The following is a 26,623-nucleotide window of genomic DNA, read 5'->3' on the forward strand; positions in this document are numbered from 1 at the left end:
CGAATCTGACTAGGAACTAGGTTGTGGGTTCAATCCCTGCCCTCGCTCAGTGGTTTATGGATCCGGCGTTGCCATGAGCTGTGGTGCAGGTGGCAGACATGGCTCAGATCCCGTGTTGCTGTGGCTGTGGTGTAGGACAGCAGCTGCAGCTCCAATTCGACCTCTAGTCTGGGAACCTCTATCTGCCATAGGTGTGGCCCTAAAAAGAAAAAAAGAAAAGAAAACCAGACGTCTTAAATTAATGAATTTAGCACTTTTCTATGTATGGTAAGAAAGAGTCTGGGCTCATTGAAATCATTCCTTTGAGGAGTTCCCGTCGTGGCTCAGTGGTTAACGAATCCGACTAGGAACCATGAGGTTTCGGGTTCGATCCCTGGCCTTGCTCGGTGGGTGAAGGATCCAGCATTGCTGTAAGCTGTGGTGTAGGCTGAAGATGCGGCTCGGATCCTGCGTTGCTGTAGCTCTGGTTCAGGCCGGCTGCTACAGCTCCGATTAGACCCCTAGCCTGTAGCCTGGGAACCTCCATATGCCGAGGGAGCGGCCCTAGAAAAGGCAAAAAAAAAAAAAAAAAAAAAAAAAAAAAAGACAATCATTCCTTTGATATGGACCTTAACTATCTATCCAGGGCCAGTATCCTGCTTTCCTCCATCCTCAGTCCCCTCAGGGTACATAGTGCAGGAAGCTGCAGTGGCTGATGGCTTGGTGGCGGCAACATTCTTTGTTTACTGATATGGCAGGTGACATTTTTCATTCACGGGACCCAGGAGACAGCCTCTCAGATAGCTGAGGAACTGCTCTGAAGAAGCGTCTGATAGGATGCTTGTGAGAGATACAAGCAGGCAGGCAAGGAGTCTCTGCCCCAGGATTAGGTGGGTTACATTTTTATAATCCAAGGAAAATGGGGAGGGAACAAGACTGCCTTCTTCATTCTTCACGTGGACATCAGGCTTCCCATCATTAGCTCCTCCTTCGTAATGGGTAAGAAAGTATTTGACCCAATGAGGTCAAACTAGGATCTTCCTGGTGCTTATTCAAATCAGCAGAAGGGTGGTAACATTTGCTGAAATATGTTGAATGACCTCTGGTTTCCATATAATGAGGGTCTCCTACTTTGGAATGTCACCTTCCCCTTACATTCCTGTCCTCGGTCCTCAGGATCATTATCTCACTGAACTTGAATGCAGGACTCAGTTTATCTTTCGCTTAATGACCTGAGGCATATCTTATGCTCTTATATATGGTTTTATAGTTAAACAAGCCTGCTTTGTTGTTGTTCTTTTTCTTCTTCTTTTTTGTCTTTTTAGGGCTACACCCACAGCATATGGATCCTTAACCCATGGGAGGGATCGAACCTGCAACCTCATGGTTCCTAGTCGGATTTGTTTCCACTGTGCCACCACGGGAACTCCAAGCCTGCTTTGTTCTGATGGCTTTCTTGAACAGTTATTAACTGACAGTGGTCTTCCCAAATCCCCTGGGTTTCCCTCTCTATCTATTGTCCCTTACTTGATCTCCCTATAACTTACCCTTGTAACTATTCTACTCCATCCCGATCAGAAAGTCAGAACATATATGATTGTAGTGAAGGGAAAATACATACAATCAAGCACGCTTTTTTTTTTTTTTTTTTTTTTTTTTGCTTTTTGCCATTTCTGGGGCCACTCCTGTGGCATATGGAGGTTACCAGGCTAGAGGTCTAATCAGAGCTGTAGCCACCAGCCTACGCCACAGCCACAGCAATGCCACATCCGAGCTGCATCTGTGACCTACACCACAGCTCACGGCAACGCCAGATCCTTAACCCACTGAGCAAGGGCAGGGATCGAACCCGCAACCTCGTGGTTCCTAGTCGGATTCGCTAACCACTGAGCCACAATGGGAACTCCTCAAGCACACATTTTGTCAGAAGTTTGATGCTGGTCATGAGGACAGGCATCTCCATTAATGATTTTAGTCTTTTCTAGATATGAGAAGATGCAAGAAATTGGGCTCATTAAATTTTCTCTTGAAAATATCTGCCTAGCTGAAGGCTTGTTCTGCCAGTTTTTCCCAGAGCAGGGAGTGTCTCATTCCTAATCTCCACCTTGAACTCCTTTCAAGGGGGGTTGAAGGGCAGCAATTGAAGTGGCTTAAGACTTCATGCTTGGAGAACTAGATGGCGAGCAACAAAGTTTAATTGGCACCCCTCACTCTGTGGGCAGTTCTTTTTTTTTTTTTCTTTTTAGGGCAGTACCTGAGGCATATGTAGTTTCCCAGGCGAGGAGTTGAATTGGAGCTGTAGCTGCCAGCCTACGCCATAGCCTCAGCCATGTGGGATCCAAGCCGCATCTTCGACCTACACCACAGCTCACAGCAATGCTGGATCCTTAACCCACTGAGTGAGGCCAGGGATCAAACCTGCATCCTCATGGATGCTAGTCAGATTCATTTCTGCTAAGCCACAACAAGAACTCCTGTAGGCGGTTCTGAGGGTGAGGCGGACGGCTCAAACTCTGCTGAGACGCATGGTCCTTGCAGGCCATGTTAGAACAGCCCCACTGGGTCCCTCACCGCCCAGCTTGGCCAGTCAGCTCTGGCTGCGTGGGACATGGCAGGCAGAGTAGTGGGGTTTCTACTCTGGGAGAAGATCTGACCCTGCCTACATTGCCACAGGGGAAGCAGCTGGTTTGGGGAAATCCAATTTAAAAGGAAAGAAATCGAATTAGTTCTCCAGGCGTCTGCCAGCCAATGTTTGAGTGGAAACGATTACATTAGCTGCTCAGGCCTCTCCAAGCCAGCATCAAAACTGAGGGGGTGGTGGGCGGAGTGGGAGTGCAGAGAACTTAGCTTGGTGGAATAAAGTCCTAAGACTCTGATCAGCCTTGGCTTGGGACCCATGAACCTGTGGCTGGCTCTGCCATTGTCTTTCCGTGGTTCTCAGACCCTTTTTGTAACTTCCCTTTCCCAAGGCCCACACGCGTGGTCCCAGCCCTCGAGAGTGTGGTCTTACTTATATAAGGAGAACACCCCTGCACAGGCCTAGCTACTCTGAGAATTCCATTGCAGATCCCCTTGGGGTATGGATGCTATGGGGTGGGCTCCTCTTGGTGGGCTGGCCCAGGTGGTCCTAGGTGGTCCTTGAGCCAGTCAGCTCTCAGCAGGAAAGCTGTCTCCGGAAGGTCCTTCTGCCTAATATCCTGTGCTTGGTAGGCCATGGGGCGTCCTGAGCACGGACCCTGCTCCCTTCACCCTGACCCCTGGTACCAGGATCAGGGTCCTGACGAGGTGCCAGTAGGGATGCTTCTTATTGGATAGGGCTTACTACCTGTTTGGTCCTTTCTGCTAAGGGGGCTGGAGGCTGAGATGCAGTGAGAAGCAGGGAGGCCACAGGTAGAGCTGGGAGGAGCCACTGTCTCTGGCCTCTGCCGGGTCTGCTGTACAATCCAGGCTGGAAGCACAGAAATGCAGACGTCGCAGTGTGGCTGCTGAGATGCTGACTATCCTTCCCCCAAACCCCATTATTTAAAGGTTGGGGTGCTCCTTTCTTTTCTTTGTGTGTGGGGGAGCACACACCTGCAATATATAGAAGTTCCCAAGCTAGGGGTTGAATTGGAGCTGCAGCTGCCGGCCTATGCCACAGCCACAGCAATGCCAGATTCCAGATCTGAGCTGTATCCATGACCTACACTGCAGCTTGCAGCAATGCCGGATCCTTCACCCGCTGAGCAAGGCCTGGGATTGAACCCACATTCTCATAGATACTAGTCGTATTCTTAACCTGCTGAGTCACAACAGGAGTTCCTGCTTTTTTTTTTCCAGCCACACCTGTGGCATATTCGTTCCTGGGCCAGGGACGGAATCCAAGGCTCAGCTGTGTTCCAGGCCACAGCTGTGGCAATGCTGGATCCTTAACCTACTGGGCCACAGTGGGAACTCCAAATTGGGGTACTCTTTTCTTTGCATCTTGGTTACCAGAAAACTGGGTTTACCTCTTCGTGGGTGTGGAGCCAAAAGACCCATCCAAGCCAGAGAGCAGGAAAAGGATTTATTGCTAGGGGAAATAAGGAGAACACTGGGGAGTCTTTTCCAAAACAGCAAAATTGGGGACGATTGAAGCTAAGGGTACATGTGTATTCACGAAGGGGCTTGAGCAGAGGCAAATTCAACACAGAATAGGGGCAAAGGTGGACAGAGTTCAAGCTTTAGTTGACTGAAGTCACGAACATCGGAAAAGATCAACATCATCACTCCAGCCCCCACTTGGGAGAGGGCCTGAGGTTCTGCAGAGTGAAAAGATATCAGAGTTCCTGTCGTGGCGCAGCGGAAACGAATCCGACTAGGAACCATGAGGTTGCGGGTTCGATCCCTGGTCTGGCTCAGTGGGTTAAGGATCCGGCGTTGCCGTGAGCTGTGGTGTAGGTTGAAGACACGGCCCAGATCTGGGGTTGCTGTGGCTGTGGTGTAGGCCGGCAGCTGCAGCTCCGATTGCACCCCTAGCCTGGGAACTCCACATGCCGTGGGTGCTGCCCTAAAAAGCACGCATAAATAAATAAATAAATGATATCTATCAGACATTATGTTCCTTGGGGAGGAGCTAGGACTGTGTTTTATGGCTGAACTACTGTTCCTTGATTGCTTTTCCTGTGTTCCTATTCCTTTGTTCTCTTAAGATCATTGATAACCATTGTGGTCTGGCTAGATTCCCAAACCATTTAGGTCAAAACGGCTTCTCTTATGTCCAGAAAACCATTCCTGAGTGTTCTCCTGGGGTGCATCGGGTTAAGGATCTGGTGTTGCCACTGCAGGGGCTTGGGTCACTGCTGTGTCGTGGGTTCCATCCCTGGCCTGGGAACTTGCACATGCTGAGGGGACGGCAAAGTAAAAAACAGCCACAAAGAAAACTCTTTCTGGTCCTCCTGCTCCAGGGACCCCCTGCTCTATCTGCACACATCTCGAACAGCCAACAGTGGCACTGGGGAAAATGGAACAATTACATTGAAATGCTTGGGGGCTGTCTGTGGACATGGTCACTGTTCCTATTACTTTCCTAGTGGCCCTCCCCTCCCCCTTACCCCCCCCCAAGTGAAAACAAAAACAGAGTGCTGATTTCCTGAGTATTTGCTTGGAAACCTGCACTTCATTTATCCATTTTTTTCTTTTTAGAGCCTCACCTGCAGCAACGCCAGATCCTTTAACCCACTGAGCAAGGCCAGGGATTGAATCCTCATGGATATTAGCTGGATTCTAAACCCGCTGAGCTCCAGCGGGTGTGGAGACCCACTCTTTATGAGATCTCTAAGGTGGAAGGGATGTGAGAGCTTCTCAAGTTCCCATTTCCAGCCTCCTCTGGCGCCCCTTCTTATCCTGGGGCCCCCATCCCTCTTGGACAGCCCTGGGTTTAAGGAGTTGGTCTTGGCATTAAGCCAAAAATCTGTCCCCCCCGTGAGTCCCACCCTGAGTTATTGTGGCCCCTGGGATGACATATACCCCGGTCCCCCTTATAGCTCTCTAGGTAGTTTTTTTTTTTCTTTTCTTTTTAGGGCCACACCTGTAGCACATGGAAGTTCCCAGGCTAGGGGTCAAATTGGCAGTGGTTGAATCAGAGCTGTAGCTGCTGGCCTACCCCACAGCTCACAGCAACGCCGATCCCTGACGCCACTGAGTAAGGCCACGGATCAAACCTGCATCCTTATGGATACTAGTCAGATTCCTTTCCCCTGCACCTCAATGGGCTCTCCGCAGAGATGCCGTCTTTGACTGTGCCTTGCTGCTAAATCAACACCTGAGTTTACTTCTGGACTTAAATATATGAGGGATAAAGCCTATTATCCAATGGACCAAATATGTGCTTAACCTACTCAGCTCCTTGAAGGGTAAGGATCAGGAACTGTGCTAAACATATCACACCCATTGTGGCGCAGTGGAAACGAATTGGACTAGGAACCATGAGGTTGTGGGTTCTATCCCTGGCCTTGCTCAGTGGGTCAAGGATCGTGTGTTGCCGTGAGCTGTGGTGTAGGTTGTAGACGTGGCTTGGATCTGGCATTGCTGTGGCTGTGATATAGGCCGGCGGCTACAGCTCCAATTAGATCCCTAGCCTGGGAATCTCCATAAGCCGCAGGTGTGACCCTGAAAAAAAAATTACACAGACTGCTTGATTTCATTATTGATTAATTCCCATTAAGGTGTATCCTCTTGGGTCTTAATCCACTACTCTTGACCAAGATCTCTTCGAACTATAAAGCTGTTATCCAAATTACTAGGTATTTCTCAGAGCTTTGCGAAACCTACAATAATTCATAACATTCCAAGTTATCGTTGGAAACATTGACCAGGGAAGGGCAAAGCAGGACCCTTGCCCTTGTTGGGGGCGGGGTTCACCCAGGTATAGATCTGCTTAATTGTGCTGCCCAGTGCACTCGTACTTTTCCATTTTGTGCCCAAGAAGCTCCTAAGATGCCCTAGCCTATCAGTGAAGTAAAAATTCACTGTACTCTGGAGTGTACTAAGGCGCTAATTCAAACCTCCTTCCCGGAGTTCCTGTCCTGGCGCAACAGGTTAAGAACCTGACTAGTATCCATGAGGATGCGGGTTCGATCCCTGGCCTCGCTCAGTGGGTTAAAGAATACAGCATTGCCGCAAGCTGCAGTGTAGATCACAGACTCGGCTTGGATCCAGTGTTGCTGTGGCTGTGGTGTAGGCCCGCGGCTAAAGCTCTGATTCAACCCCTAGCCTGGGAACTTCTATATGCCGAGGGTGCAGCCCTAAGGGGGCAAAAAGTGGAGCAAGGTAGGAGTGCTGAGTCCACGGTTCCAGGATGTCCTACAGCTCAACTGTGTTTCCCTTCTTGGGTTCCTTGAGACACCACCTGTGTTCTGCAACTCCCTCCATGGCAACGCGGAAGCTCCCAGGCCAGGCATCACATCCACATCACAGCTGTGAATACACCGGTTCCGTAACATGCAGAGCCACCAGGGAACTCCCACCACCCATATTTTTTCTTTCTTGTCTTTTTGTCTTTTTCTAGGGCCACTCCCGTGGCATATGGAGGTTCCCAGGCTAGGGGTCGAATCGGAGCTGTAGCCGAGGGCCTACATCAAAGCCACAGCAATGTGGGATCCGAGCCACATCTGCGACCTACATCACAGCTCCCGGCAACACCGGATCCTTAACCCACTGAGCAAGGGCAGGGATCGAACCCGCAACCTCATGGTTCCTAGTCGGATTCGTTAACCTCTGCGCCACGATGGAAACTCCCTACCACCCATGTTCTTAATAAACTGTTGGCTTTCACTTGAGTGAGATGTTATTTACAATAACAAACTGAGTCTGTTATTTACAACAAACAGAGAAAGAGAGGGTTTCACCCTGGGATATCCTTGGGTTGAAGTAGCAGCATCTGGTGTACTGACGGCACCCTCTGCAGCAGAGAGACCAGGACTGGGAGGTGTGTGTAGGGGACCTGCTTTTCCCAGAGGGAGCTGGCGGTCCCCAGCAGGGCGGATCTTAGCATTGATCAGGAATTGTGATGCTATGAATTAGGACAGTCTCACTCATTCTTACGTAAATGATTGACTAGTCCCACAACTGAAACTGTACCGTTAGCCCTTAAGGCCTCTAATTGATCAGACTAGGGCCATAGAACAGCAAAGAGACCTAAGGATGCTAATCGAGCTTGGGTTTTCGTTTTTTTTTTTAATTGTGGTAAAATAAAACTAAGATACTCCTTGCAACTGTCACCACCATCCATTTCCAGAATTTTTCAGCATCCCAAATGGAAACTCTGCACTCATTATACAATAATTCCTATTCCACCCTTCCCAGCCACTGATGACTGCTAGCCTACTTTCTGCCTCTATGAATTTACCCGTTCTGGGAAGCTAATATAATTGGGATCCTACAGCATTTGTTCTTTCATGTCTGGCTTATTTTTACTGGCCTAATGTCTTTAAGGATCATCTGTGTTGAAGCATGTGTTGGAATTTCATTTCTTTTTAAGTTGAAATAATATTCCATTGCATGGATCTATTTCATTTTGTTTATCCATTCATCTGTTGATGGATATTTGGGTTGTTTCCACATTTTGGCTCTTTTTTTTTTTGGTCTTTTTGCCATTTCTTGGGTCGCTCCGGCAGCATATGGAGGTTCCCAGGCTAGGGGTCTAATTGGAGCTGTAGCTACCAGCCTACGCCACAGCCATAGCAACATGGGATCCGAGCCGCATCTGCAACCTACACCACAGCTCACGGCAACGCCAGATCCTTAACCCACTGAGCAAGGCCAGGGATCGAACCCGCAACCTCATGGTTCCTAGTCGGATTCGTCAACCACTGCGCCACGACGGAACTCCACATTTTGGCTCTTGTGAATAATGCTTTAGTGAACACTGGTGTTTTGATTTTTTTTTTTTCTTGTCTTTTTAGGGCCACATGTGTGGCATATGAAGTTCCCAAGCTAGGTATTGAATTGGAGCTGCAGCTGTTGGTCTACACCACAGCCACAGCAATGCAGATTTGAGCCACGTCTGTGACCTACACCACAGCCCATGGCAATGCCAGATCCTTAACCCACTGAGTGAGGCCAGGGATCAAGCCTGCGTCTTCATGGATACTGATCGGCTTCATTACCGATGAGCCACAACGGGTCCTCCCCGCCCTGATTTTTTTTTCAAATGTGATGGTATTCAGGGCCATTTTGATTCTTTTTAAAAAGATGTTGAGTGCACCCAAACTGAATTAAGGAGTGGAAAATAAAAACCGGTTTCCTCTGCCTCTGTACTTCCTCTCTTGTAGTGTTTATCTCACTCTGTTGTAATTGCTGGCTTCATGCTCTGAACTGCAGGCTAGACTGTAGACGTTTGGGTGAAGACTGTCTCCCACATGGAGACTTGGTGAGGCTGACCGACACCCCCCAGCATCCCCCTGCCTGACCTTTTCTGGTTAGAGTGAAGCAGGCGGAGGTGGAGCAGCGGTCATTCCTTAGCTCACACAAATTGCTGCTTCTTGGCTGGCTCACTAGCTTCTCCACGGCCAGCCAGGGTGTGTTTGGTTTCACTCTATCGGTCCCGGCCTCTGCAGGACCCACGCCACCACCATGGGGAACAGGAATGGACCAGATTTGCCCGTCCTCAGGGGCTCCACCCACGTTCTCGTTCTCACCCACGTTCTTTGCATCTGTCCTTCCTTGACTCTCTGCTCCGTGGGCGTCAAGTGCCAGCCTCAGAAGCAAAGACAATACCCTTATAGAGATGGCTTAACCAGCTCCAGTGATTGCAGAAGGTCAAATTTCTAGAAAAAAGTATTTAATATGCTGCCTCTCTGATTAAGCCCCGACGGGTACACCCTCATTCATTCAACCAACAAATACTGAGGTTCTAGAGTGGATGCTATGAACAACGGTGTGATCTTGGATCAAAATCCCTTCACCTCTCCCTGCCTTGACATCTTCACTAGTCAAGTAGGAAGACCAGCCTTCTCACTTACTTCTTTTTTTTGCTTTTTAGGGCTGCACCCTCAGCATATGGAGGTTCCTAGGCTAGGGGTCCAATCAGAGCTACAGCTCCTGGCCTGCATCACAGCCACAGCAACTCGGGATCTGAGCCATGTTTTTGAGCTACACCACAGCTCAGGGCAATGCTGGATCCCCGACCCACTGAGCGAGGCCAGGGATCGAACCCATGTCCTCATGGATACTATTTGGATTCGTTTCTGCTGCACCACAAAGGGAACTCCCCCCACTTACTTCTCATACAAATACAGTGAGAGCAAACAGCAGGTGAAAGACATCTGAAAAATAAGTAACTCCAAAAAAATAAGGAAAGCAAAACCCCCAAACCAATTCAGGACGTTGTCATCATCTTTTATTATGTATCAAATTGTCTTTAACATAAGTTACAACCTGATTAAATTTGATAGACATTTTTTTATCTATTTAAAGAAAAAAAACTCTTTATATACAATATCTTTTGTCTAGAGTCTAGCAAATATAGTACCTTTCATTGCAGGATTTCTGCTTTACATAATAAGCAAAAACAAATGACCAAACAAATATAAACCCGAGCAAACCCAAACCCCTTAACTACAAATATCAATATTGAATAAAGCATTACAAACATAAACATAGAATAACTTTTTTTTTGTTTTGTTTAGAAATGCAGACTGAATACTAAAGTTAGTGGCAAAGAAAACCAAAAGAAATACAAACAGGACCCCGAGAAGATGACCAATAGTCTTCAGGGGTGGACTTTCCTGCTCAGGGCTGCGAGGCTGACTCTAGACCATCTCTCGGCTCCGACGGATGGCACAGCACAGGATCATGCTGAAGATCATGCCGAAAATCTGCAAGACAGGACGGGCTGTGAGGGACAGGGTGGCTTCGCCGTGGGAAGGCAGAAGGAGAGCGGAGACAGGAGTCCCTCGGGCCCCAGCAAATGACAAGGAGAGTCTGCCTCTGAGGCCAAACCAGGTCAAGGGTGTGAAGCAGGAGAGACGCAGGGGAGACAGCTGATGGCCAGCAGTGGGGAGGCGGTGTGGGATTCTGAGTCTGTAGCCGCTGGCTATTGCAGGCGCATGACCAAGCTCCCTGGGGACTCTCAGGGTGTGACAAGGAAGCGCGGAGCCGAAGTTAATGTTCAAATTCCAGATGTTCCAATGTCCACAGGGCAAGACTTACACTTCCCTCTTTCCATATGTCTGTGATTTACTTTTTATTTTTCGTCTTTTTGCCTTTTCTAGGGCCACTCCTGCGGCATATGGAGGTTCCCAGGCTAGGGGTCCAATCAGAGCTGCCGCCGCCGGCCTACGCCAGAGCCACAGCACCAGATCCTTAACCCCCTGAGTGAGGTCAGGGATTGAACCTGCAACCTCATGGTTCCTAGTCAGATTCATTAACCACTGCAGCATGAAGGGAACTCCATATGTCTGTGCTTTATATTCTAGGTTTTTTTTTTTTTTGGCTGCATCCGTGGCATACAGAAGTTCCCGGGCTAGGGCTCGAACCTGCACCACAGCATTGACAAAATCAGATCCTTAACTGCTAGGTCACCAGGGAACTCTTATATTCTAGTTTTAAAGGTACCATTATGTCTTTTACTGAAAGCTGAGTGGAGCTTTTGTAGCTGCAGACGAAGGTGCAAATAACCTAATGAAGAAGAAAAGCGATTCTCTCTTGGGGGGAGTCTTTGCAAGGGGCAGAGGAGGGCTGGGTCCCCTACAAAGCCTTACTGAGCCCTTGTTGGGGGAGGGGGGACCCCAGGGAACCTGGCTGGCCCTTGATGGTTTCTGGGGGCTCATGGGCAAGAGAGTAGCTTGTTGGAAGCTTTTGGTCTCCTAGTTGTGTGTCTCTCCAACCACAGGGGCAGGTGACAGTCCACATCCCTGTAGCTTCCACGGAACTAACTCCTTTCTTGGGGCAAAGAAAAGCAGGTGCAGGATGAAGATCATCCTGCACCTGGAGATCATCCCAGGAACACTAACAGACCTGGGAGATTGACATCCTTGCTGCTCCAGGTGTGCTCTGCGGACCAGGTGCAGCGAAATCACCTTACATTTACCCCTGAACCTTAATGACTAAGGGAATGGATTCTGGAGACGCAGACCTCAAGTCCCAGATGCCTCACTCATGGCCTCAGAGCCTTGAATCAACGTACTCAACCCTCTCTGTCTCTCCAGCCCAGAAGTCTGTAAAATGGGAATACCAATGGTTCCCCCTTCATAGGCTGACACATTAGCTGATTTGTTAAAACAGTGCCTGGAAGTTTCTGCTATGGTGCCATGGGATTGACCGCATCTTGGGAGCATGAGGACGCAGGTTTGATCCCTGACCCAGCACAGTGGGCTAAGGATCTGGTGTTGCCGCAGCTGCCATGTAGGTCACCACTGCAGCCTGGATCTGATCCCTGGCCCAGGAACTCCATGCGCCGCGGAGCAGCCGAAAACCAGCCCCCCAAAACAAAAGCAAAAAAACACCAGTGCCTGGCCAGAGCAAGCGCTCAATACATCTTACCTACCAGAAGGACTATTCGCTTCCGAAACCCCCGACACTCACCATCACCACGGCGATCCCAATGCCCACGGCGCCAATGATGTGGAACTTGTTTTGGAAGACCTCTTTGATGGCCTCAGGGCAGGGCTTAGGCGGGCAGAACCAAGATCCAGGTCACACACGGTCCCTGCTTCAGGCTCTCCCCCAGCCCCTCCCCCCAGCACGCATTTCATACCCAGAGCCCGGGCTTGGGGACTGGCTGACGGATGGGAGGGAGAACTGGGGAAGGGAGATGTGGGAGGAGGGGCCCCCAAAGCTGGGCAAGACATCAGGGATGGAAGAGGGGTGAGCCCTGGCTTTGGGGGCCTACGTCTTCTCTGGCCACAGGGTTACTTCCTATAACTTGAAAGTTTGGACATTCGCCCAAACTTCTCATCACAAACTGCTCCCAAGTCCGAAGAGCAAACATCCAGGCCTGGGAGCTCCCGTGTCCACAATGGCTGCAGGGCAGGGCGTGGCGGGCAGCTGCAGGTGCCCAGTTGTTGCAGGAGCTGGAATGCTTTGTTATCTCCCTGACCTTTGCTGCCCTTGAGGAAACACCCGGGCCAGGGGAGAAAGGGGAGGGCCATGGTGGGTCCTTCCTGAGGAAACAGGTGTTTAGCAAACACTGGGACGCCGTCTTCCTGGGACAAGGGGGCCGAGTGCAGGGCTGCCTTTTGGGGATCTGCCCAGAGCAGCTGGGCAGGGACGCAAGGGTCTCGCGCCTCAGCTTACCTTCATTGGGAGGCTTGAGAGTACGTCCTTTTGGGGGCAGATGTCTGCCAGAAGTTGTTCCACTCCCCCCATTAAACCACAGCAGTCCAGCTGCAGAGAGAAGGGCAGGGATGGGGTGAGAGAGACAAAATCAAACAGAGGATTGAAGAGTTGCTGTTGTGGCGCAGCGGAAACAAATCCGACTATTATCCATGAGGATGCGGGTTCAATCCCTGGCCTTTGCTCAGTGGCTCAGGGATCCGGTGCTGCCATGAGCTGTGGTGCAGGCTGCAGATGTAGCTCGGATCTGGTGTTGCTGTGGCAGCTCTAGCTGCAATTTGACCCCTAGCCTGGGAATCTCCATATGCTGCTGGTGTGGCCCTAAAAAGAAAAAAAAAAACCAAAAACACAAAAACCCTGAAAAACCAACCCCCCAAGAGGATTGGAAGGGATACACACAAGTTCTGAAGCAAGGGGAGGAGAGAAGGGTGGCATCTTTGTGAGGCCAGCGTACCGCATAGTGGATGGCTTTCAGAGTCTCCCGCTGGGGGTCGTCCTTGCCCTTCAGCTTGTTGTAAGTGTCCCTGTAGAAATCCTGGACTTCTTTGATCACCTGGGATGCAGAGATAAGAGAAGAGAAGAGATGGCTTTTTTTATGAACAAATGGCACTTCCCATCTCATTCATGCTCAGCCACAAATTCCCACGCTCGGAAATGCCATGGAGGGGACAAGCCACTGGGCCAGCATGGCCCCCTTGGGGCCTCTGGGGTCCCTTATCTGCTCCCACATCCTCTAGGAACCCCTCCAGCCACTTTCCCTTCTTGCACCTCTGGTTGGTCTTTTCAGCCCCATTTGGCTCCTTCCCTTCCACCTAGAGACAAAATTAAATCATCTCAATTTAAGGAATTAGAAAAAAAAAATCCTGGGAGTTCCCTGGAGGCCTAGCTGTTAAGGGTCCAGCGTTGTCACTGCTGTGGTATGGGTTCGATCCCTGGTCTGGGAACTTCTGCATGCTGTGGGTATGACAAAAAAGAAAAAAAAAAAAAAAAAGAGAGTCCTACTCCTACTAGTTCCTCAGGCTTCCATCTTTTTCTACTTTTTTTTTCCCCCACTTTGAGACTGTGTGATATTTGGCAAGTTACCAAACCTCTCTGTACAAGAGTTTCTGTGAATGTAGGATGGAGGTGATAAGAGGTCTCTACCTCAGAGGTTATTTTGAGGATTTAGAGGTGATACTGCATGTGAAGCCCTTAGCACAGTGTGTGGTACAGAGTAAATACGGGGTAAGAACTAGCTCTTTCCCTTGGTCCCCACCCTCCGGTATCAGGGAAGTAACCCATCCCCAGCATTCTCTTTTAGCATCCTTCGTCGTTAGCTCTCCCTGTTTCCATGGCTACAGCTTTTCTCATCTGGATAATTAAATCCCCCCACCCCACCTGCATCCAGTGTTTCTCTTCTTTTGCTTCTCCCGCTACCCATGGCGAGACAGCCCTTGCCCTTTCCAAGACACCGTTCTGACGCGGGGCTTCCCTTGCTCCCCACGGAGCCCATGCTCAGCTGTGCTCAGACCCCTTCTTTGCTGGAAGCCCCTGACTTCACCAAGTTTCTTCCTGAAATCCTCTCTCTCCTTCCAGGTTTAGGTCCACACCTCCCCTCCACGGAGCCAGAAGACACTCTTCTTCCCCACCCCAGCTTTTCAAATCCCATGGGGCTTCTGTAACACTCATCAATGGCATGTTGCTCTCCCACACTAGGTGGCAAAGTTCCCTGAAGTGGGGACCACAGCTCTGGAACCCACAGAGAGTGCGGCACAGCTCGGGGCTGATGGTGGCACCTATTTAGAGACTCGGTGAGGGAACGAGGGCGGGGTGGGGGGGTGGTTCGTGTACAGTCTACACAAAGCCATGTTTTCCTAAGTCCTGCTCCAGGGAAGCTGGGGTCGGGGGACTGCTGAGGGGTGAGCAGCAGACACACAGACTCAAGGACAAGACCTGAAGGCCAAGGCCTTGATCTGCGGTCACGGGAAGCAGCGGTGGGCACCTGCACAGGGCAGTGTAACCGCTCGCCTTCCCCACCCTGGGAGGGACCATTCTGATGCCCACGTGGGAACGGGGTGAGGTAAGAGGCACGTCTCATGATTGAAGGCTGACCCAAGTGACCTGCCAGGACACCCTCCCGCCGCCATCCTCCTCCATCCCCCCCACTCCCAAGAGACCTGGGAAAAACCTACCTGATCCTTGTGGGAATATCCCCAGATGGCCGCGGCTATTTCAATGGCAAATATCACCAAGAGGAAGCCAAAGAACTGGAAGGGAAAGGGCTGGGGTGAGGTGTGGTCCTGGCTGGCCGGAACAAGCAGAGGGCGTTTTGGAGACAGGGCGTCTGGGGACCGGGCATCTGGGGGCGGGAGCGGATGCCTGGCAGGGGTGGGAGGAAGGTTACAGAGGTGCCAGCACCCAGCCAAGGCCAGGAGGGAAAATGCTGCAGGAGGAGAGCGCTGACACAGACCCCAGGATCGGTATTTCTAAGGTGGGAAGGAAGAGGTAGTGATACAATGCCATCCCGCTCACAAAAACCGTAGAGATTTGAGGAAAGAAGGAATTGGATACACTCTGGAGTCTGAGCAAAACTGTAACAAATTTTGAAACGAGAAGAGGCGACGAAGGTACCTGTGGATTCAGAGAAAAAAAGCAAACGTGGTCCTCGAAAAAGGGGAAAGCAAAGTCCTGGCACTTAGTCGCCTAAAGGAAGTGATAAGACAGAGGCTCCAGGAAGGAAGAGAAGTCACCAGGGGTGGGGTGGGGGGTTGGGTGGGGTGGGGAGGAGACAGAGCCCTGCTCGAGCCCCAGGGACCGGCTTCACTCCACCCCATCCCCCGTTCCATGAGCTCTTGGGTGGGGGACCTGGAAGGCCCAGGGGTTGTGGGCACGGAGGGGACACTCACCAAGCCCAGCATGCACTGGGACTCCTGCACGGCCCCGCAGCAGCCCAGGAAGCCCACCACCATCATGAGGGCGCCGGCTCCAATGAGAATATAAACTCCTGAGGGGGCAGAGCAGAGGACAGGACGAGGAGATGTTAGCGTGAGGCCCAGGCGTGTTCTGTCTCCTCTGCCTCTCTGCTGCCGCATCCTTAAGGCCCCCATCTCAGGGGGGCCCCATCCCCTCTCAACTCTTCCACCTCTGCTCCCTTGTCTCCCGCCACCTACCTCTCTTCCAGGACCCGCTCACCAAGCCCTCAGCCTACCTGGAAGGGGGTAAGATGCCCATTACCCTCGACCTAGGACAAAGAATACCCATGGGACCCCCAGATTATATCCAGGACAAAGTGGTCCCATCAGTCAGCTGTTTCCTGCAGGATGGCTTCACTCCCACTAATTAAATTAGACCCTCTAAAGTTGGGCCAACTTCCAGTGACTCTAGACAAGCCTCCTGTTGGCCTCTACCTGAGAGAAGAGGCTGTTGGAGACAGGTGTCAGCAGGAAGGGGCTGTGCATGCTGCGACATCCACGCTCTGGGCAGGCAGCTCTGCCAGCTTCCCAGAGGGAATGCCTCCCCGCCCCGCTGCCCAGGAGTAGCCAGGCACGAGCAGTGAGCCCCATCTGAGGGCATGAGAACCTCGCTCTAGTGCAGAGAACACAGCCCGGGGGCCAGAAGACGCTTGTTATGGTGCCCGCTCCACTACCAACTGCTGTGTGATCTTGGGTAAGACACTTTCCCTCTCTGGGCTTTGATTTTCTGATTAGTAAAATGAGACGTTGGTTGCTAGAACATTTCAAAAGATTGCTTATACTTTCGTGAGAGCTCACAGCTGCAATACAGTTACCCCAGGTTAAGGGTGGCAAGGATCCTCCTTGCTAGAGGGTGGGTGAGTGACATGTTCCTAAGAGCTCAGTGGGGGTGACCCATGGAGAGGGGGTGGTGAAGGGTTGTGAGTTCCACAGGGACACAGCCCTGGTCTTGGTCATTCCAAACTCCCCCAGGGAATGTCCAGAGGGGCAAGCAGCTCTAATTTTTTTTTTTTTTTTTAAGGGCCGCATCCGTGGCATATGGAGGTTCCCAGGCTAGGGGTCCAGTCGGAGCTGTAGCTCTCAGCCTATGCCAGAGCCACAGCAACGCGGGATCTGAGCCGCGTCTGCGACCTACACCACAGCTCACAGCGCCGGATCGTTAACCCACTGAGCAAGGGCGGGGATCAAACCCGCAACCTCATGGTTCCTAGTCGGATTCGTTACCCACTGCGCTACGACGGGAACTCCTCCAGTTCTATTCTTGAGGAGTGTAGCTGTCCTGCAGCGCCCACCCCCTTACCCAGCGCCATCCGGCCCCAGGGCCCCAGGGGAAAACTGGCAGAGAGGTCCCAGGCCTCCCTGGCTTGCAGGCATGTTCTGTCTACCCTTGGGAGGGGCTATGGTCACATGTCGAGGGCACCAGCTCTGAAGGCCCAGATGTCTGCATTTGAAAGCCACTTAATCTCTCTGTGCAACGGTTTTCCATCCGTAAACCGTGGATGGGAAAAATAGCCACCTCAAGGACTGCCACGAGGATCAGGCGAGCAGCTCTAAATGTACACAAGTGCTGGCTATTGCTAATCTTTTTAACATTCATTTTTAAAGTTTTTATCTTTTTTTTTTTTTTTCTTTCAGGGCTGCACCTGTGGCATATGGATGTTCCCAGGCTAAGAGTGGAATCGAAGCTATAGCTGCCGGCCTACGCCAGAGCCACAGCAACGCCAGATCTAAGCCACATCTGCAACCTACATCACAGCTCACAGCAATGCCAGGTCCTTAACCCACTGAGAGAGGTCAGGGATCGAACCCGCAACCACATGGATGGATATTAGTCGGATTCTTAACCCTCTCTGCCACCATGGGGACTCCCTAAAGTCTTTATCTTTTTATTGAGGTATAGTTGATGTACCAACAGCTATTAGATGACAGCTGTGACTAACCCCAGTGAAGATGAATTTCCCTGATGATGTACCGCTCCCTCCCTGCTGTCCTCACTGGGGCCAGGGACACCTCCCTCAAGTAGGGGTGCTTCCCCATAGTATAGCAGGACGCTGTGAGGATGAGAATCCCAGCAGGTGTCACAGTGACTTCATTTTCCCACATCTGTACTCTCAGCACGGGGCTGAGCCATGCCGGCAGCAAGCTGTCCAGTGGGGCCAGCAGCTGAAGCTCCTGGGCAGCCTGGCCGGAGCACACACAAGGGAGCATTTGTCCTCTGCCCGTCCCCCCACATCTGTCGTGATGTTAGGTCACGTGGGCTTGCAGGCAAACCCTGATGAATATGAGTATTGTCCCCGTGCACGCCTGGCCCAGACTGGGCAAGGGGACAAAGGCAGCTTGTCCTCGAGTCAAGTCCCATCCTCCTGGGTCGTCCAATATGTGGGGCCATGGGCTGGACTTGGGGGGGCATGATGGCCCCCCCACCCCGCAGGCACTGTGGGAGAAGGGCGCTTTGGGGTCTGGGCTCTGCTGTCCCCACCTCCCTGTGAGCAGTAACGCGGGCCTGATTCTCCCCATCTCATCACTCTTCTCATCGCTCCCATCGGGGCAAGACGGCAACAGATGAGGTCACTCCTCTGAGCTCCACAGGGGCTGAACAAATGGGGGTATTAAGAGATCAAAAGGATTGACAAGCACATAAAATAGAATTGAGAGGAGTGATCAGACAGACGTGTTTTCTCTATGTCCAGATCCCAGGCCAGAGGCCTGAGCGACTCTGGCAGAAGGCAGGGAGTTGGGCTGGCAGTGAGAGAGCCACTGGAGGCAAAAGCTTTTCCCACGCAGAGAGAACGCGCTCCTATTGGGCCTGTCGGTTAATATTAAATATTCATTCTTGGGCTCAGTAGAAGACATTAGGACAAAGGGTCTTGTTGGTTTTAAATCTCTGCTTGGGCAGCTGCAGATCTGGGGCATCTGGGCTTCACCCTCTCCAGCTGGAGATAAGGACCAGCTCTTCCCTGGCGGCTGCTTGTGGGGGTTTTAGCAGCGGCCATCAAGCCATGGGGCAGCTCAGCTCTGAGCAGCACCCCCTGCGGCCTTCCAGCCACTGCAGGGCCTGGGCTGCTGCTTCTAAGGGTCATCCAGGGCTTCCCCTTGCACAGGCTCCTCCCGGTCTGCACCCCAGCCTGTTTGCAGAGGCGGATGGTGCTAAATGACAGAGCAGTTCCCTTTATAAAACGAGTGGATGTTGGCCTTCGGTCTGACTCATGGAAGAAGTGATTTGTCACGGAGCCTTCTCTCGGATTATGCTGTTCATTTGCTTAAGGGTTGTTGATTCTGCTTTTTTCAATCTGACATGATAGGCCTAGTTGGAAAAAAAGCTTCTGGTGCAGCAGCAGCAGCATCTGCCAGGGTATCCTTTACACAAGAGCTTTTTTTTTTTTTTTTTTTTTTGTCTTTTTAGGGCTGCACCTGCAGCATATGGAGGTTCCCAGGGTCCAATCGGAGCTGAAGCCGCCAGCCTATGCCACATCCACAGACACAGCAACGTGGGATCCGAGCCGCGTCTGCAACCTACACCACAGCTCACAGCAACACCAGATCTTTAACCCACTGAGCGAGGCCAGGGATTGAACCTGCAACCTCATGGTTCCTAGTCGGATGCGTTTCCGCTGCGCCACAACGGGAACTCCCAAAGCCTTCTTTTTCACCTGTTTATTGGGGTTCTCGGCCTCAGGAAGGGAGGGGACAATGAGCCTCTGTCATCACCCTGACCCCCATCTTGCAAACAGCACCCCCCACACCTGTTTGAGGGCAGTGCAAAATGTGGCAGAGCCTCTGGCCTCACTTGCTGAGAATAGTCCACTGCCTCCAAATACATCAAGCAGGGGTTCAGAGGAACCCTAAGTCTGCTAACCCCAAAGGCTCTTTCTCCATCCCTCTCCATCGCACTGATGGCTCTTCTTGTTTACGAGGCCACAGTGAACTCTGTCTGTCGAGCATGTAGGTCTCAGCCTGGAGATGTGGGTGTAAAGCTCTGCCAGGGTCAGGATGGGAAAACCAGGCACAAAGCGACAAAACAAACTGCCCGGGACCTCTCTGCCAGTTTTCCCCTGGGGCTCTGGGGCCGGATGGAGCTGGGTAAGGGGGTGGGCGCTGCAGGACAGCTACATTCCTCAAGAGTAGAACTGGAGTTCCCATCATGGTGGGCTTCATGGGAAATACAGACAGAGGAGTTCCCATCGTGGCGCAGTGGAAACGAATCCGACTAGGAACCATGAGGTGGCAGGTTTGATCCCTGGCCTTGCTCACTGGGTGAAGGATCCAGTGTTGCCGTGAGCTGTGGTATAGGTCACAGACGTGGCTCAGATCCTGAAAATCATCAGGGGACTGGTCCTGGGGTGGGATGGGGGGATGGGGGGTGGGGGGTGGGTGGGTGGGGAGGGAGTGGATGCGCCTGGACTCTGATTGGAGCCCCCAGATGCCCTATGGTTCTGGAAGGACATCAAGGAGTTAAGAAGGGCTGCTGGCCTGGGCCCAAGAAAAAGAAGTTCCCAACACGTCTGCAGCCTGGGATTACATACACTGCTCACGGGCTCAATCTCCAGGGCCCGAATCGGAGAGACGGCCCATATAAGGCTGTCAGCTGGTCTGGATCCACTAGAGAGTGTTCTGAGTGTCTCTTTCTTTGCTGGCCTCTCTGCCTGGCTAGGCCCCTCTCTCTACTCTGAAAGATGTGGCCTCTGCAGGAGAAAAGACACCCTTGGGTCCTTCAGGTTTCCTGAGAGGTCGGCTGCGTGACCAGGCCGGCCTGTGGGTTTCCCTACAGGCAGTCTGTGCCCCAGTGCAGGGGACAGTCACCCCATGATGTCAGGAAGAGCGGTGGGGTGGAGCTGGCACTCTCTGCTGGAAGAGGGGCTCTGGCTCAAAACAAAGGCTGATGTCACAGCCCGAGAGGGGACGGGACAGAGAGAATGAAGCCTCCTTGGCCCTTTGCCCGTGGACGACAAGTGTTCAGTGGCCCACAGCACTCAGCGAAGCACGGGGCCCAGCCGGATCCGAGGGGTCCCTCAGTTGATCACGTTGCATGATGTCCCTGTCTCCATCCTTGTGCCAGGAGGATGACGTCTCCAGAGCTGAGCCCTTTCGGGAAGGAGGTCCAGCCTAGAGGGTCGGTAATCACCCATCAGGGCTCAGGGGGCAGTGGCCATGTGTTCCCAAGGAGGGAGTGCTGTGTCTCTTTGGGATGTGCCTTCAGAACACCTCCTGGTCACTTCAGGTAGGACCACTGGCCATCAGAAGGGCCTTGCGATGACCTGGGCATCTGGGTTCCGGGAGGTCCCCGGAGGCAGGCCCGGCCTCTGCAGTTGCCTACCTTCTCCACCTGTCACCTGCTGGGCTGCCGGGGCTGGGAGCTTGTCTCCCTGCCCCACTACAGTTGGGAGAAAGTCAAAAGGCCTAGAGAGCCGTCCTGCCCCCAGAGGGGGACATTCAGTCAGTGGAGACATTTCCTATTTCTACACGGGGCCTCCTCCCCACAGTCCAGCCCAGATAAGATGAAGCTCTCCTGGGCCTGCCTTCACATCCAAGCCCTGTGTCTGGAGGGCCACAAGTTTGGGCGCCTTATCTGTCACCTCCCACATGTAAAAATGCACAGAAGGAGCCCAAGTGGTAGCAGACAAGAGATACTGGGAGTGACTGCAAGTGTGGGGTCAGGCACCTTCAGAGCGCAGGGAGGCCAGGGGCTCTTAGGACAAGGCCACCTGCTTGCATGCACCTGCTGCAGATCTGCACTCCCCATGGACGGTTCTCCCTCTGAGATAGAACGTGAGGCAGAGAGCTCAAGGCCTGCCTTCAGCAGCTGCCCTTACCCTGCGGCCCCAGTGCCTTAGCTCACGGGATGGCATTCCAGGCTCGCTGCTGTGGCCAAAAAACTCACACAAAAATGCCATTGCTAAAACAAGTCAGGGCACTACTGAAACCCGTTCCCTAGAAACTCTGTGTGTAGTTAAAAAAAAAACATACATTGTACTTCTCTCTCCCTTACTTTCTGGCAATAGAGAGACACGCCCGAAAACACCCCAACTCATGCCACCACCGAAAAGCAATGAAAGCAGAGAAAAGGCCACCAGGCAGATTGCGCCAGGCCAGCACCGGGAGGCAGGAGGGAGTCACATGCCACCGGCCACTGAGTTCTTCCTGAAGGCGCGGGTGATAACGCTCTTTAGACTGTCTGCTCTGTCTTTTTTTAAAAATAACTTCTTTGGTGGGTGGAAGGGAAGTGACCAAACTTAGTTGGTCACTTGGAAGTGACCAACACTCTGAGCCTGATGACATGACAGGAGCCTCCTAAAAATAGGGGCTGCTTTTTATTTCTCACAAATGAAGTGTTTCCTATCCCCCGCCCAGGAGGAGGGGAGAGCCGCAGGTTCCATGAGCTGACTCAGAACCTGGGGAGCTGCACGGGACAAGCCCCAGTGCTCCCACACCTTCTAGAAGCCCTTACGCGGCAATACGGTGGTGAAGGTGACAGAACGATGCTAGAAAATATGCCAAGGAGCCCGTGTGCAGAAAGGAACCTGCTAAAACTATTCGTGTTCAAACTGGAAGCCTTTGCCCTAAAGCCAGAGCACTTTGAAAACAGGCAAATAAAACTTAACACACATGGCATGTGCCCTAGCACGAGGGTCTGAAGGGCTGTGACTGGTCTGGGTTAACTGGGAAGTGGGTCTTCTGGGTCTCTGAACTCCTGTCTGAACCGTGGGGAGATGTTTCGTCTCCTCCTGGCACTGGACAGAGTTGTTTTAAATTAAGGAAATGAGGAGTTCCCGTCGTGGTGCAGTGGTTAAGGAATCCGACTAGGAGCCATGAGGTTGTGGGTTCGATCCCTGGCCTTGCTCAGTGGGTTAAGGATCCGGCGTTGCCGTGAGTTGTGGTGTGGGTCGCAGACGCGGCTTGAACCCCATGTTGCTGTGGCTCTGGTGTAGGCTGGTGGCTGCAGCTCCGATTCGACCCCTAGCCTGGGAACCTCCGTATGCCAAGGGAGTGGCCCTAGAAAAGGCAAAAGGACAAAAAAAAAAAAAAAAAAAAAAGTTAAGGAAATGAATAAGCCTAAGAAGACATGAAATGAAGAGAGAGGTTCAGGGACAAGGACGGGGCTCTGAAATCCTCCAGAGCGGCAGTGGCTGTGGCAGAACCGACTTCACATCAGAGAATGGTCCAAAAGCCAGGCTTGGTCAACTTGGAAAAAGAATCTGCACCAGTCAAATGCAAATGCACGGGCACAGTCACACAAAAGCGCAGCTGTGCATGGCCGAATGGCAATGTGGCCAGAGCAAAGTCCCCCCCAACCCAAGCCCCTGGGTCCATGGACTCTCCGCAGCTGGGGCAGCACCAACATCGCCCACTCACCTGTGTAGAAGCTAGAGTTATTATTTTCTTGCTCGAAGATGCTCTTGGTCTGAGAGTCAAATCGGAGCCATAGTCCAATGGCAAGGACCGCAATCCCAGCGAGCTGTAAGAAGACACACAGCACATCGGCATGAGCCTGGCTGCCAGGGACAGCGTGGTCCCCAGGGGAGCCGCACTCAACCTGTGCCCCCCTCACCAGGCAGCAGTAGATGGGGAGGTGGTGGGGGCAGGAGATCAAGCCATTTGCTAAAAGTATCAGCCAGCTGGGGAATAAATTATCTACTAGCACTACAGGGAGAGAAGGGGTACTGCGTGGACAACAGAATACTATACAGCACTGAAAATGAACCAACCATAGTTTGCGTAAAACTATGAGCACACCGCATGGTGTTAAACAGAAGCAAAAAGCACCAAATACACACATTATGATTCCATACAGTTAAAATGACTGGGGGTGCGTATAAATGATAACAGAAAAAGAAGAAAGTGATGATCATAAAGCCAAGTGAGCAGTGGCCAGTAGGGAGAGGGCAGAACTTCTGCTGGGGGGCGAGGTCTAGGGCATGGGCAATATTCTAGCTTTGATTTGGGTGGTGGCGGCACAAGTATTCACGTTACAATTATTCTTTACACCATTTGTGTCTCCTGCACTACTGTGTAGATAGAGCAAACAATAAAGAAAGAAAAAAACCACCCAAAGGGCAGGCACACCCCTGGGCCATGAGAGCAGCGTGATTCTGACCACACCACGCTGCTCAGGGACGCCTCTCCCACATCTGGTCCCTCCCGCTTCTCACAGGGAAGCCTTCCAAGCGGACCCGCCCAACTCGTGGTTTAGGTGGACACTTCCTTATTATGAGTGACCCTTATAAACATCAGACCAGAAACCTCTAAGGAACTGTCCAATCCTATAATTTAAAGAAAATCCCATTTCATAGACAGGCAAGTTGAGATCCTGGACCCTCAAGGGCAGACTCTCCTAATAAGGCAAGACTAAAGCATCAGTCCCAGTCCATTAGGCATTGCTGGACTTGGTGCCATGAAGGAGGCCCCCTGCCTTGCCCCCTCCAGGCCAGCCAAGCACCCCTCCCCATCACTGGCCCGTACCAGACTTGCCAGGGTGACTCACAGGCTGTGGGCAGTGGCCAGCTGGACAAGGGTGTGTGGGCTTGGGGCCAACGCCCAGCCCCAGGTTTCGCTGGCTCACCCTCCTCCACAGAGGAGCCCTGTGTCACAGCCCTGCCCTTCAGGGAGCCGGGTTCTCTGCCCCAGGGGCTGGGACAGCCTGCAGTATGGACAGGCCTCTTTTCTCTGCTTCTCTCCTTTCCCCCATGACTTGGCAGCAGGTTTAGACATGCTGAGTGGAGTGGAGATGGCAGCAGTGGGAGGGGAAACCCAGGACTTTAGCCTGCAGTAGAGTCAAAATCTTGTCTACATCCACAGCAGTGTCCATAGTGAGGGTCTGGAATTTTCTGAAGCTCTATTGCTTCAATTTTCCTATCTGTCAAACAGGAGTGGTAAGCCTGGATGCTCTAGTTCAGTCTGGGTTCTGCTGACTCTCAGGACCACCAAGAGCAGGGGCCCAGCGGGGAAACCTCCCTGCCCTGGGGACTAAGATCCACTCAATGGGTCTTGACTTCAAGAGAAGCAGATTCTGGCCAAGCCCCAATCAGACCCCTGGAAAATGTTAGACAGAGGCCACTGGCCTTCTCTGGGTCATGAAAGCATTAACCTGAAATGCCTGGAGGCTGGAGCCTCACATGCACTTACAAGTAGTCCTAGACTGTGGTTGGCACTGAGTCACAGACCCTGGTCTGTCTCCCCTCTCGTTCTTATCCTGGTGGGGCTATTGCTGAGAGCACCTAGACCTGTGAGAGGCTGTCCTTTCCTGTCCTTTCTGCTCTAAGCCTTGCTGATCTAAGAATTATCCTCCAGTCAGTCTCCCAGTGGATAAAGTTACTCATCCATCCTTTACTCTGCCGGGAAAATTCCTAAACAAGTCACCACAAAGAGAATAAAAACAGTCTCATCTGAAAGAACTGAGCTGCAAAAGATGATGATGGTTACTCCCTGCCAGATGCTCATGGTTACTCTCTGCCCAAGAGCATCTCAGGGCAGGAACTGGGTCTCTTTGGGATGATTCTATATGCGAGGAATAGGACCCAAATGAAACTTCCGGTTTGTAATTTCAAGGATTCTGAGCCAGCCGTTTACCTGATCTACATGCACAGGTAGCAAGAAGACCATGGATGGAGTGGAGAACTGGGCCCAGAAGGTCCCACCCTGACCAAGGACAAAGCCAGATACAGGAGTCCGGGGTCCTGCCATGTTTGGACCTCACGTCAAAGTTAACATCATGCCACTTGGTTGTCAAAGCCAGAACATTTTGCTCAGAGGAGGAAGGAAAAGCAGCCGGCTCTGGAGAAATGGAAAGAGTGGTAAGAGACCTCAGCTTCTGATGCCTGAAAACTCACCCTAAGTGAGGGTGAAGGTTCAAGAAGCCCAGGGGAAGGGAGATCAGGGGTGGGCCTGGGAATACCCTTCACCAAATTCTTAGAGAAACAAGCCCTGCTGCCTGTTTTTATTTTTTATTTTTTTTTGGTCTTTTTGCCATTTCTATGGCCGCTCCCGTGGCATATGGAGGTTCCACAGCAACTCGGGATCCAAGCCGCGTCTGCAACCCACACCACAGCTCACGGCAACGCCGGATCCTTAACCCACTGAGCAAGGCCAGGGATCGAACCCTCAACCTCATGGTTCCTAGTCGGATTCGTTAACCACTGCGCCATGGCGGGAACTCGCCTGCTGCCTGTTTTGATTGAGTTGCTGAGTTCACTGGTCTGAGGGAGTGCTGCCAACCACTGCTCCATTTTCTTAAAGAAAAAAAAAATTTTTTTTTTTTTTTTTTTGCTTTTTTAGGGCAGCAGCCATGGCAAATGGAGGCTCTCAGGCTAGGGGTTGAACTGGAGCTGCAGCTACCACCTTACACCACAGCCCTAGCAATGCTGGATCCAAGCTGCATCTTTGACCTACACCACAGCTCATGCAACAATGGATCCTTAACCCACTGAGCGAGGCCAGAAATTGAACCCACATCCTCATGGCTACTAGTTGGGTTTGTAACCCACTGAGCCACAATGGAAACTCCCCGCAGCACTATTTATAATGGCCGCGACATGGAAGCAACCTAAATGCCTATCAAAAGATGAATGGATTAAGAAGATATGGTACATATACATCATGGAATACTACTCAGCCATTAAAAAGAATGAAATAATGCTATTTGCAGCAACACAGATAGAGAATACCATATCTCACTTATGTGTGGAATCTAAACTATGACACATGTGAACTTATTTACAAAACAGAAACAGACTCACAAACATAGAAAACAAACCTACGATTACTGAAGGGAAAAGGGGTTGAAGAGGGATATATTAGGAGTTTGGGATTAACAGACACAAACTACTGAATATAAAATAGAGAAAGAGAGTTCATGCTGGAGCGCAAGAATGAACTTGGGTTAAGAATCTGACTGCAGTGGCTCT

The 26,623-nt window shown here is 51.6% G+C and overlaps 2 protein-coding genes across 3 annotated transcripts in view; one reads left to right on the forward strand and one right to left on the reverse strand.

The window, feature by feature from the left end:
* The window catches only part of LOC146403439 (uncharacterized), a 39,574-nt gene extending 30,818 nt beyond the window's left edge, over nt 1–8,756 (forward strand). The window contains exons 5-6 of one of the 2 annotated variants that reach the window (XR_014803917.1): nt 5,188–5,646; nt 8,259–8,756. The gene's annotated coding sequence lies outside the window, so the exon portion shown is untranslated. Of the gene's footprint in view, nt 1–1,304; nt 1,443–5,187; nt 5,647–8,258 lie in introns of those variants that run through there. The other variant, XM_084956928.1, reaches the window with a different exon arrangement.
* Nucleotides 8,757–9,816: 1,060 nt separating this feature from the next.
* CD9 (CD9 molecule) overlaps nt 9,817–26,623 on the reverse strand; it is a 39,232-nt gene continuing 22,425 nt past the window's right edge. Inside the window, 7 exon segments of the mRNA NM_214006.1 lie at nt 9,817–10,316; nt 12,025–12,108; nt 12,736–12,825; nt 13,229–13,327; nt 14,946–15,020; nt 15,660–15,757; nt 23,076–23,178. Of these exon segments, the coding sequence (NP_999171.1) occupies nt 10,251–10,316; nt 12,025–12,108; nt 12,736–12,825; nt 13,229–13,327; nt 14,946–15,020; nt 15,660–15,757; nt 23,076–23,178 (615 nt within the window). The 3' untranslated portion in view covers nt 9,817–10,250.

The sequence above is a fragment of the Sus scrofa genome, chromosome 5, assembly GCF_054392235.1.
Source record: "Sus scrofa isolate SSC_HxYL_T2T_F1_AM1 chromosome 5, Sscrofa_HxYL_maternal_Yorkshire_Landrace_v2.0, whole genome shotgun sequence".
In the NCBI taxonomy this organism is placed as follows: domain Eukaryota; kingdom Metazoa; phylum Chordata; class Mammalia; order Artiodactyla; family Suidae; genus Sus; species Sus scrofa.